At 34.3% G+C, this 12,298-nt stretch overlaps 2 protein-coding genes across 2 annotated transcripts; one reads left to right on the forward strand and one right to left on the reverse strand.

Annotated features, from left to right (window-relative positions):
• The first annotated feature begins 1,332 nt into the window (after positions 1-1,332).
• Positions 1,333-8,621, forward strand: LOC114169282 (uncharacterized). The gene is made up of 10 exons (XM_028054358.2): positions 1,333-1,671; positions 3,683-3,863; positions 3,957-4,140; positions 4,457-4,527; positions 4,920-5,057; positions 5,145-5,236; positions 6,272-6,543; positions 7,316-7,401; positions 7,551-7,652; positions 8,138-8,621. The coding sequence occupies exons 1-10, from the start codon at positions 1,589-1,591 to the stop codon at positions 8,297-8,299; spliced, it is 1,371 nt and encodes a 456-aa protein (XP_027910159.1). The 5' UTR covers positions 1,333-1,588; the 3' UTR covers positions 8,300-8,621.
• A 63-nt stretch (positions 8,622-8,684) lies between these two features.
• Positions 8,685-12,126, reverse strand: LOC114169283 (FKBP-like peptidyl-prolyl cis-trans isomerase family protein). Its single transcript, XM_028054359.2, has 7 exons — positions 12,006-12,126; positions 11,484-11,752; positions 10,759-10,842; positions 10,212-10,261; positions 9,737-9,785; positions 9,313-9,387; positions 8,685-8,939 (listed from the first exon to the last, which is right to left on the reverse strand). Exons 1-7 carry the CDS (start codon positions 12,040-12,042, stop codon positions 8,820-8,822), a joined length of 684 nt encoding a protein of 227 aa, XP_027910160.2. The 5' UTR covers positions 12,043-12,126; the 3' UTR covers positions 8,685-8,819.
• Between the last annotated feature and the right edge of the window lie 172 nt (positions 12,127-12,298).

Consider the following 12,298-nt stretch of genomic DNA (forward strand, 5'->3'; position numbering starts at 1 on the left):
GCCCGATCCAACGGTGAACGAATCCGCAGCGCCGAATTTACTGCGACAGCTCTATGAAAAACGTGAACAGAATTTTCCCTCTACCTCTCCCTCTATGTGTTAGGGCTTTCAGTGTATTCTGACTCTATTGTTCTGCCTCTCTCTTTATTTTATAGCCTCCTCTCCACTAGGTTTAAGTGAGACACGGGCTTCTCAAATTTTGGGCCTTTTCTCAACATAGGAAGGGAGCCCAATACCCAACAAATGAGCTATTAAAGCTGAGCATTTATGGTTGGATGCAAATTGTATGATTTGTTGAAAGCTATGTAGTTATTTTTTAAACTCTTAGCATATTGTCTTTTTATTTAAAACTCACAAATTTTAGATTACACTAACTTATCATATTGTTTATTGTGTTGTGGTTTATCCACATGTAATGATCATATGTGACACAAAAGTGCAAGGGAGAGAGTGACGAAGCAATAGAACTCTTGAACTGTTGATGGTCTTCCTAAAGAAAGTGGTGATTATTTAGGTATATAATTTTTGTATTGTATATATCCTTTTAGCAAATTAAATATTATTCATCTTTCAAAATTATAGATTATGCTTTTCTCATGTGGAAAAATTGTAAATATATTTTACGGAGGAATTTGTAAACATATTCTATATATCTATTTTTGGAATAATGACAATATTATGCAAAATCAATTTGATTTGGTGGATATTGTCAAATTTAAGGACACTTCCCCAAATTAAGTTCTAAAGAATTTTTAAATTTATTACATGTAACTTTAAGAATTTTAGATAATTGTTTTTTATTTTATTTAATTATTGGGTTTTCAATTTTACTGTGGTACAATTTGATTTTGGAAAAGATAAACAATTAAAAGATAGGAAAAGAGGAGGTAAAAAAGGCAGGGAAAAAGACCTAAAAAAGAAGAAAATCAAATTGGAGAGAAAAATTCCACATATTTTTCAGATTTAAAAAAAACTCTTCTAAAATTAATATAAATGATATAATAATATATAATTATAATTTGAAAATATTTATAAAAATAAAATAAGAACTGATAACCAACTTCCACCTTTGCACTCCACAAGTTTTCTTAAAATAATTGATTTTTTTTAACTATTGCAAGTTTCGGTGAAAAACTTTGAAAAATGTTCCTTATCACACAAGTCCTTTTTAGTAAACATATATTAAGGAAAACATAATTATTTTAAAAGCTTTTTTCTAAGTTTAAAATCCAGAACTATATTATATTGATTGAACCGCGCCTTTAAAACATTTTTCAATGATTAAAAGAAAATATTTCTTTAAGATGTTAAATAAATATGTAACCTATTCGGCCAGAGGAATGCGCTTGCGGTCGAAAGGGTACTGACAGAAAAGAAAAAAACAAAAATACACAACACAAAGCCATTACGAAAAACTGCGAATTAAAGAAACACAAAGCGTAGCGATGTGGGTTTTCACTTGGAACTTAGAATGTTCTTTTGGCGGTAATAGATGACGACAACCACCATGGACGAGTGATAGTTTCAGCAATTCTCCTCCGTAAGAAAAGAGCAGTAGCTGAAACAAACAACGAAAACTGTGATAAGCATGGACAAGCACCAAGAAGATGAGCGTAACACAGCTGCTACGCTTGACTCCAGGTTGAATCAGACCCTAAAAAATGTTCAAGGGTAACCCTCAATTCCTCTCTTTTTATTTTTTCTCAAATGGAGGGTGTTACTATTGGTTCATCGTGGTTTTATTATCCCTTTTGTATTCTCTAGTTGATTTCATAACTAAGCTTATTTCTGAAGTTTTCATTTTCTTCCTCTTCAGTGGATTGGTTAATTGGACGATATTATTATTTCCCCCTTCTGAATTTTGTACTCAGTTAATCAGTTTCACCGACAACTTGAAGCTCTAAGCTTAGTGTATTAGCTTAGGCTGCATTTAGAAAATCACAATTTTGTTCGGATTATTTTTTTTAAGAAGAAAAATAAGAAAAGATAATGTGAGTTGAACTTCTCCGGTAAACTGAAACCAATTTATGCATCTCAGCTTTTGGAGAAGTCAAATGAGAGAACTGAATTGCTTTTTTAGCTTAGGGAATAAACTCAGTTCATTTTACCTCCATAAAACATCACTTTAAAGAACATAAACTACTAAATAACTAGTTACATATGCACACATAATCGATAGATCAATTGAAATAGAACTTGATTAATAACATTTGTCGTAAAACTATATCATGCTAATAATTCATGCACAACAAAAGAAAGGTGGAATAATAATTCAAAACCCTGGAACACTTCTATACTCTTGTATACCAGACCACCTTATACCTGCAGTGTTTTGTGCTCCTGTCCTGTGTATATCATAGCTATAAAACAAACAACCGAATAGGGTAAGCTAGGAAATCTTTATATCTACACAAGAGCATATATACAAAGAAACACAAAATTTGACATGATAAAAGAAATCAATCGCAACCATGTCTACTCCAAGACTCAAAATCATATCAATGGTCAGAAAATACCTAGTCATCAAATTTCCAATATGAAAATCCGTTGGTTATCTGGCCATAATTCAAACCATATGATAACTAATTTCACACATAATACTTGACCATCAAGTTAGACGTATGGAAATGAATTGATCTTCTAACCACAATTCCGTATGGTAATTAATTTTACACACTATACTTGATTATCAAATTGACTATTCGAAAATCAACTGATTTTATGGCCTCGACAAGTCCCTTATAGTAACTAATCTATGGTAGGTTACCTACTCGCACACTTATTTCCAAATAGGTAGCAAAAACCTTTATTGGCCTTTCCCGTCACTTGATATCTTCATCTATATGATTCAGATTATTAATAAATTCTGCATGTCCATCCTCTCAACATTTACACTGTACTTGTGTCATGTCATATTTTCTCCAAGGTAACCACAACTTGTTAACTTGTAATTCACAAACTCTTTAAGTGACCTTTGTAGAGTTTAACACAATATCTATAGTTATATTAATCATATCAAGTTGTTTCTTATCTTGTTTGAAAGCTAATATAATTATCTACAGCTTGTATGTCAGTAATTTTTCCACCAAAACAACAACCAAACACTATAGTTTACATAAAATAACAAAATTCATCTAGTTTTGGTTTTCCATTTAATATAGTTTCATAGCCCAAAATCTAGACAAGTCTTTGCTTGTTTTAATTTAAATTTAAATGTCAAAATAGAGTCAGCTTCCCTTACTTAAATCTTCCTTGTGGTTTAAGGAACTAAAGGTTGAAGAGAAGGGGCCAAAAACAGTGGAGGAAATGATGGGATATAAAGATTAAACTGTTTTCATGAGTTTGTACATTGTTTCTGTAAGTTATCGTGAAAAGCTCATTTAAATAAGCTGAAAATTGCTTACAAACATGTTTTAAGCTATAGTAAACAATTGCACAATTGTTTATGTCTGTAATATAATAAATAAACTGTAGATAAGTTTTTCTAAATGTATCTTTATGATTGATGATTGATATTGATAGTAGCAATTTAATCGATGGCTTATAAGGCTGAAATCAACTTACAGACTCATTATGAACTCTAGTAAACAATAACATAAATTCAAAATGAACTGTAAACAAGTTCTTCGAACAGTACCCTTATGATTGACAGTGGCAACTTCTATGGTCCTTCTTTATAAAGGTTACTCAAGGGGCGCAGCATTCCTGGTAAAATATTATTGAGCCGTAGGTCAGACCCTCCGGATAACTCAAACTCAAAGATATCAAATAATCCAAACTCAAAGACATCCTCACCAAGTTACAAGAGGAGCTTTTCTCACAATGATGCTGGTCTAAGTGATCACACATATGGGCCAATAGAGGTGACAGTGTTATTCCTAACTATATCATTTTATACTGTCTCTATGAGACTGATATGATCAGCTCATCAAGTGGAATTTCTACTCTTGATGCAGGAGGAATTTCCGAGTACAGACAAACCAATTAGTATTGCCAATGCCAGTAAGCTAAAAGTGTCGACTTCCTTTGGAGGCAACCTGCCTGAAGAAATCCCCAAGTCTATTGTGGGTGCAAGATCTACGGACTCTGCAAGAGTTATGAAGTTCACTAAGGTTCTTTCCGAGACAGTGGTTATATTAGGTATTTTAACTTTCCATGTTTGTATTTTCTTTTGTGCATCATTCGTTGACTTTTTCCTTATATCTCGTACTTGGTTGCAACCAGTACGGGGATCCTAAGCGGTGAGCTCTTATGAACATACCCATAACGGGGTTGCCTTTTCCCTATGGATAATTTTAGCAGTAAGGATAAAAGATAAATTGCAACAGAAACTGAATTATTGAACCATGCCCTTAACATCATATGTGAATTTTTGTCTTATCTTTTCTTAAGCCTTTTGAAAACCTACTGTTGTCTACCCCAATAAAATATCTCCTCCTTGAAATCTATATTTTAGACAAGTTGCGTGAATTAGCATGGAGTGGTGTTCCAGACAATATGCGTCCTAAAGTGTGGAGACTTTTGTTGGTAAGCTCTATGTCCTTCAGCTATTTTTCTTTCTCTCATTCATGCCTTTGATGGTGGTTCCTAGTCATACAAAGTGTAAAGATAATGAGTTTTGTTTTGTGTACAAGTTTTCAGGTCTGTATGGATTCTTATTTTATCTAGGGGATGCCTTGATTAAACTTTTGTTTGACAGAGGATTAGCCATGAAATTATTCTATTGCAATTGATCTAGGTGCTGCTTACAGAATGTTTTGAAACGCTAATATACAGTAGATTTTGGAAAAGAAAGTTTAATTGATTTATACTATAGAGATTAGTTTGAGTGAGGGCTCAACATTATTTACCCCTGTCACACTTTTTTTTTATGTATACCAATTTTCCTTCCTGGAAATTTAAAGATATACTGACAACAGGGATATGCACCACCTAATTCAGATAGAAGGGAGGGAGTTCTAAGAAGGAAGCGCCTTGAGTATCTTGACTGTATATCTCAGTATTACGATATTCCAGATACAGAACGTTCAGATGATGAGGTCAACATGCTTCGTCAGGTATTCTCAAGTTTCATATGTTCCTATATTGATTATTTGTGAAAATAATGTATTTCTTTCTGATTGTTGTCATTTTATATTTGTTAGATTGGTGTTGATTGTCCAAGAACTGTGCCTGATGTTCCATTCTTCCAGCAATCGCAAGTTCAGAAATCATTGGAACGTATTCTTTATGCTTGGTTAGATATTGTTGTTACTCATTTGTTGGCCAGATATTATTTGTAGTCTACTGCTGTATGTTATGGATTTTTTTGTTAAGTTGAAAATTCCTTAGTATTGGGTATGTACCAATGTGAACCCAACAAATACTGGTGTACTGGATCTGTTTCCATTATGGATGTAACAACCATTTGAGTAGATACCAGTTCTAGACTGTGGGACTTTTGCTTTCTTTTATGGTACTGTACTCAACTAGTCTTGAAAAATATAAGCGTTAAAGTGTTATTGGTCTAGGCAATGTGTTTCCAAGTTGCTACATCTTGTTTAAGTAAACTGGTAACTGTTTTATGGACTAGATTATACTCAGGAGAGGCCTTGGGAGGGGAATGATCACACATTCGTTCTAGAAACGGTTTCATTGTTAGATATCAGCAAATGGTTAGTTACCTTCTGATGCATATGTGCTACAGATTCACAAGATGTTTAAAAGGTTGATTTAGTCTTGTGTATATTTGCTTTCTTAGCAGCTTTTTTGAGCAATGACCTGCGGAAAAATAATGCCAGAACCAAAGTAGATCTTGTGGTCTAGGCATCTAGTTTTCCCATGACTGTCTCAGAGTGATTCAAAGATTGAAAAACTAATTATGAATAAAGTGGGAGAAAATATAGGATTGTATTGAGAGGGAAGAGATCAAAGAGAAAAATTAGGGAGAATTGAAAACTGAAAATGATTTCTGATGTTGTTAAATCTCATTGGTCATACAAAGGTGATTAGTCTTTATATGAAACAAAATCCTAGTGCTGATCGTCAACAACCCAGTATAACCAACTGACAGAGGTGTTACAAACAGAATGACGGCTGAATGAAAATTAGCTTGGTTTAGAAGCCACTGTATATGCTCTAACAATTATGCCAGCATGAATTGTTCTGGATTCAGTCTTTACCCATAATAGATATTCTGAAGCTCTTCAGCCTTTGTTATTGACTTACAAATGCATACCAGATCTATTCTTTTATCTTATTTCACTGACATAATTTCCCAATCTTTTACCAGGGCTATTCGCCATCCAGCAAGTGGATATGTTCAGGGGATAAATGATCTTGTTACACCGTTCTTGGTTGTTTTCTTATCAGAGTATTTTGAAGGGGATATAGATAATTGGTCAATGTCTGATTTATCACCAGATACAATCTCTAATGTAGAGGCAGACTGCTACTGCTGCTTGTCAAAGTTGCTTGATGGTATGCAAGATCATTACACATTCGCTCAACCTGGAATTCAGAGGCTTGTTTTTAAGTTGAAGGAATTGGTCAGGAGGATTGATGGTAACCTTTTTCTAAGGCCTTTTGTCTTCCTTCAAGCATTGTTGTAATTATGAAACTTAATGGCCTTACAACTTTTTATTGATTTGGTACACTTATATTCTTAAGTGTCATTGATTCGAAATTTTTAACATTACTTGTGTGTTGAATTTTCATGTTTCACACGAATCTTCTCCTTCCTTTATTTATGAAGATATATTTGGTTTGTTGTAATGTTGTTTGTGTCATTTACTTGGTACTATATAGCAGCAAGACTTCGCTCTTTTTAATAAGATATTAATAATTTGTTTGAACTTTTTAGAGTAAAAATACTCACATATTTTGCATCATCGAACATTAGGACAAACAGAAGAATATGAACAATTAGGACGAAGAGAATGAATCACTGAACCTGATAACATGGAACATTACCATTCTACCCTCAACCCTGGAAATAGGTGTAAAAGTTGTAAAGCACCTGTAATTTGCACCTAAAATTCTCCCTGCTGGAATTCTTTAACCTAAGACTTGTTATGAGTATATGTTCTGGTGGCTAGGTGGTTGTTTGCAATTAATTATGATTGTGGTTAAAATTCTGTGTGTTTTTGTTTGGAACTCTTATCCTACACAGAAGAGTAGAATCAGTTTTGGTGTCACAAGGGCTTGGAAAGTTCGACTAGACATTTCCCATTTACTGAAGAAAAGGAATTTCATATTTTTTGCTATATTATTATTATTATTGTATGTATTCAAATGTAATCTGATGTGCCTTAGTGAAACTTTTGAGCTGCACCAGAGCCTGTTTCGCGGCACTTGGAGGATCAGGGACTTGAATTTCTTCAGTTTGCTTTCCGCTGGTTCAACTGTCTTCTCATCCGTGAGGTTTGCTTTGATATTTTGTTTTCTTATAAGTGGGATAGATTTGTAAAAACATAATGTAATTGATAACATGACAGAATGGAAACATTGTATGGGATAAAATTTTAAGATGATTTTATGCTTTTACTAACGATGTCTTATTATATAATTAGATACCATTCCATCTCATTACGCGCCTTTGGGATACATATTTAGCTGAAGGAGATGACTTACCAGACTTCCTAATATATATATTTGCCAGCTTCCTTCTAACGGTGAGCAAGGTTTCCTTAGCCATTCTATCTGAATCTTCTGAATCAGATTTCATCTTGCAACTGTTCTGATAATAGTCTCTCTGCTGGTCAATTTGTTGGTGTATATTTCTTCAGCTCTTCTGGCACGTAGGATAAAAGCTAGGCGTGATTTACATTTTCTTTACCCTTACGTTTCTCTTTTGCTTTTGCCCCACTTTCTACCGCTTAAGATAAATGCCTTTTGTATATATTTCCTTCCGTGTATTAAAATTGCTTAGATTATTTCCAACGGGGATCAAAATTGCTTTCTAAATGATGCAAACATTCCTATATATACTTGTACTCCCTGTTTGTCTATTGCCACTGTTACACGCATAATCTTTTATGCATTTCTTTGTTTCATGATGAATTTATGTAGTTGCTTAGATTATTTGCACATTCTTCTTGCTTTTGGTAATAATTACTTTAGTAGGAAGTGATTTTTCTTTTTCTTTTTTTCCCTTTAGTGGTCAGACAAGCTCCAGAAATTTGATTTCCAAGAATTGGTAATGTTCCTTCAGAACCTCCCAACAGAGAATTGGACTCATCAGGAGCTTGAGATGGTGCTTTCACAAGCATTCATGTGGCACACCATGTTCAACAACTCTCCCAGCCATTTAATTAGCTGAGCCGGCATTTGCTGTTTTCTGGGTTTAGTTCTTCAAATTTACCTTCTCTTTTTCTTGATTTTCAGATTACTTCAGCTCTTGCTCACTATGTGGTGCTTTTTTGTTATTAAACTATTCTTGTAAACCACTTCTATTTGTATGTGACCTTGTAATATTTTGTAAAGGAGAGACAAAAACAAATGATAGACAAAGTGAGTCTACTTCTGTTGTATCAACGATATATACTCCAGAACAACAATCGATACCCAGTTTGTGTATGCAACATTTTAATGGAGACTTGTACAAGCATTATGCATATGGAAATGGCTGTTAACTCCATGTATTTTTATGCTAGCCCTTTAAGTATTATCATAAGGAAGATTTTTGTTATATCTGAACTCAGATATCATAACAATGTTACTCAGCATAGATTTTATGCTCATTTCTCACAAAGAATTAACGATTGTATATAATGGTGATAGTTACAAATACAAATCAAGATTGATTACGTCCAATCAAATCTAGAATGGACAACCTTATTTTATTCTTCATCCACTTCAAGCCCCGGTATATATTCCAAACTAACATCAAATATGACTGGACTGCTTGGAGCCACCCTTGGTCTTCCAGGAGCAGAAGTAAGGCCTTTTGGAAATGCCAACTGCCAATAAAACACAAAGATATATAGTCAACAATCAGAACAGAGCATTAGCCATTTTTGTATCAGTAAATGAAAATTATCATAGCATTGAGTGCTTCTTCTCGATTGTCAGTGCAATTTTCAAGCACAGTGTTCATAGTCAAAAGTTGCAGTATTTTTTTTTCAATGCATTCAATGTATGTTTCAGAAGTAAAAAGACACATATTACACGATTCAGGTGATTCCGATCACTACCGGGACGTATCTACATTTTTTTTTATTTATATAAAAAAAAACTAATTGTGTTTTATATGTAAATTGGTCTTCATCATGTTCAAAAACCATCTAATAATTTCTGGGGAATCTAGCTTGAACCGTAAAAATGGAAGCTTACTGATCCAGGTATGTACAGTCGGCGCTTCCCTCCTACTTTCATGCTCAGAATACCTTCATCAAGTCCCGCTATAACCTGTCACTCATTGGGCTGAATATCAGTTAATATTCAAAAGCATTGTCAAACACTTTGGCCACAAAGCTTTTGTTTGCCAAGTTTGAGTACTAACTACGGTGAAAGAGAAATTCGAGTTCAGATTCTCTATTAGATTTTTTGATGCTATCATATGTTGATCTTAAAAATACACTGATGTTGATATTTTAAAAATCTTTTTAATATATTTTAAAATATCAAAATTAGTGTCCATCAATGTATTTTGAAGACATAGCAGAGGAACATCACAGAAAAATCCAGCAGAAAATCCAAATTCGAGAAATTCTTAAACTTTAAGATATAAACAAGAAAAGCAATATCCAGAGTTTACCTGACCAGAACCAACGCGGAAAATGTAAAGCTGTCCTTTCTCCAGTGAACTGTAAAATTGGAAAGGGTGGACAAGAGAAACACAAATAAAGAACTTCTATCTAGGTATATTCACAGGCTTAAAATTCATTTTTCAGCATAGTGCATCCATGTGATGTGAGTATACATAGAGGTGAAATTTTTTAATCAGGATTCAAAGAGAAAATCTTCAAAACCAAAATTGGAAGTTAACATCAAACTGAAAAAGGAATGGACAAATTGAAACATCAGAAGCAGTCCAAGTGTATTGGCTGTTTGCTAAATATGGTTGATTGACGATTCTACTAATAAAATATTTAGATGTCCAACGTATGATTAGGCATGGTTGTGTAATTCTGCACATTCAAATAAAACTTCGCATGCATGCAAAACAACAAAAACCATTTCACGAGTACCAATTCATGGATTGAAGAAATACCGACGCAAATTTATAATACCTGTCAAATATTTGTCCAGATGGAACCATTGCAACATAATTAGCGGCCACCTGTAATTATATTTCATTAGTCAAAGAGGCATGTGGAAATGAAGACAGTCTTGGTATATTGAGAAAAAAATCATCTACTGACTGAGGACTTTACTCCTGATAAATATAACTTTGAAGTTTATTAAAGGTTGAAAAAGAATGAAGAAACTTTAATCTTCATAGAAATATCAAACTTCAGCAAGTTCAGAAAGGAGGTGGTCTATTCCTTTCCAAATATGCCTCCAATGATTCAAGTGCATGAGAAAGTTATGCAGTGCCCCAAAGGTTAATTTTGATGCAAATGGAAGAAAAGAAGGCCACATTGGATCTGCAGAGGCATATGCTATTTTGAAGAACTCAGTAGATGGCAAGCACATTCATGCAATGCCATCACAAATTTGTAGAGTATTTTCTAAATAGAAGGTAAAAGTAAATACACAATCAGACCATTTAAGAATAAAAAAAAAAAATCAGTTGTTCCTTAAAATCCAACTTAAGTAGTCAGAAATTTGACATACCTGAAATCCAATTGGTGGACTAGGACCCTGCCCTACTTTAATATCCTTGTATTGCAAGCCAGATCCTGTAGTTACCATAGGCACCTTCATTGCATAAAACATTCAAAGACAAAAACTGACATTAACTACGGCTCTTAAAGTGTTAGTAGTGTAAAATCCATTGGCCTATCATCTAGTGATGATTAAGGTTCCAAAAAACGTGTAACCTTCAACATAAAATGCTATCACATCACATCGGTTAAATATTTCTACCAAAAACAACAGATTCTTCATTGCATGACATTGAACATCATGTAGTATCTTATGTAGAACTATAAGAAGCTCTACTCATTCCAATAAGAACGTAAGATTCTATTAACCAGAAAGAATTAGGAGGAAGATTAGGCACTGTGCAAGGAACTTAAGGCTTAAATTTTATCAAGTCAACGAAGGGGCTTGCTGGTGACTAGCAATAATTTGTTAAAAACCTTATCACTGTAGGTTAACAAATCTATATTAACCACTTTTAGAAACAAGAAAGTACAATGAAATTGTCCTATTTTCTGCGACATTCATGTAAACTTCCCAATATTTGACACAATTCATCATCTTACAGAAACATGTCTTCTATCATCACAGTACAAAAGTGATGCATTGTAAGCAATGTACATCAATCACCGTCAATGTTTAAGCAGAGAGAAGCACAGAAAGGAGGCAAATAAGGAGACTATGCAATCTCACCATACATTTTCAAGCTCTTTCTCACAAGTCTCATCACATAGTTTTGGCTTTTCCTCTGGGGGCAAACCAGCTCCACTGGCATCCAATGAACCCATGAAGAGGCCCGAGACTCCAAGAGCCAACCCAAGAAAGTTCCGACGTGAATTGGCATTAAACATAGCAGTGTTGCATTCCCTTCTCTCTGAGGACTCCACTTTAACAACTAATCTTCGAAATTTGTCAACCAAAATGCTCTGAGGAGGAGTAAAAGAGGGACCTTTACCACGAGTAGAACCTGTCAAATGGGAACCGAAGTTCAGAAAACAACTCTACCATTGAAGAAGGAAATTGGGTCAACACTGTGCAGAAATAAAACTGATTTCACAGTCTATGATCGTCAACTGCTTAGTGATTCGTATGAATAATGTATATGAACACAACACAACTTTTCTTTTTGTGTGTTTTTTGGAAAGCCTGTTATGCATTGTTGAGTTATGGTGTGAAGGAAAGAAGTGGGAATTATGAGGAAGAAAAAGAAATGGGGCTACCGAGTGGGAGAAGCAGAGAGGAAGCTATGGCAGACATTTCCGACGATGTCTTGCGACCATGTCCCCAAACGCAGAGGTTGCTTTCATCCTTATCCTGCAACGGGGAGGTGTATGAAGAAACAATAGTGGGTGCGGAAAGTAATTTTCTTTCCAAACATGTGGATCAGATTGCATGGACTCGGGTTGGTCCGGGCTGTGACCCAATATGTAACCTTCGGGAATAAGGGGATTTCTTTTTGCACTCACATAGTTTCTTTTTACACTCTATATGTAAACATCCTTCCTTTGTCCCT

Source organism: Vigna unguiculata, chromosome 11 (genome assembly GCF_037176805.1).
Source record: "Vigna unguiculata cultivar grain cowpea cultivar isolate G323 ecotype 2 chromosome 11, ASM3717680v1, whole genome shotgun sequence".
NCBI classification, from domain to species: Eukaryota; Viridiplantae; Streptophyta; class Magnoliopsida; order Fabales; family Fabaceae; genus Vigna; species Vigna unguiculata.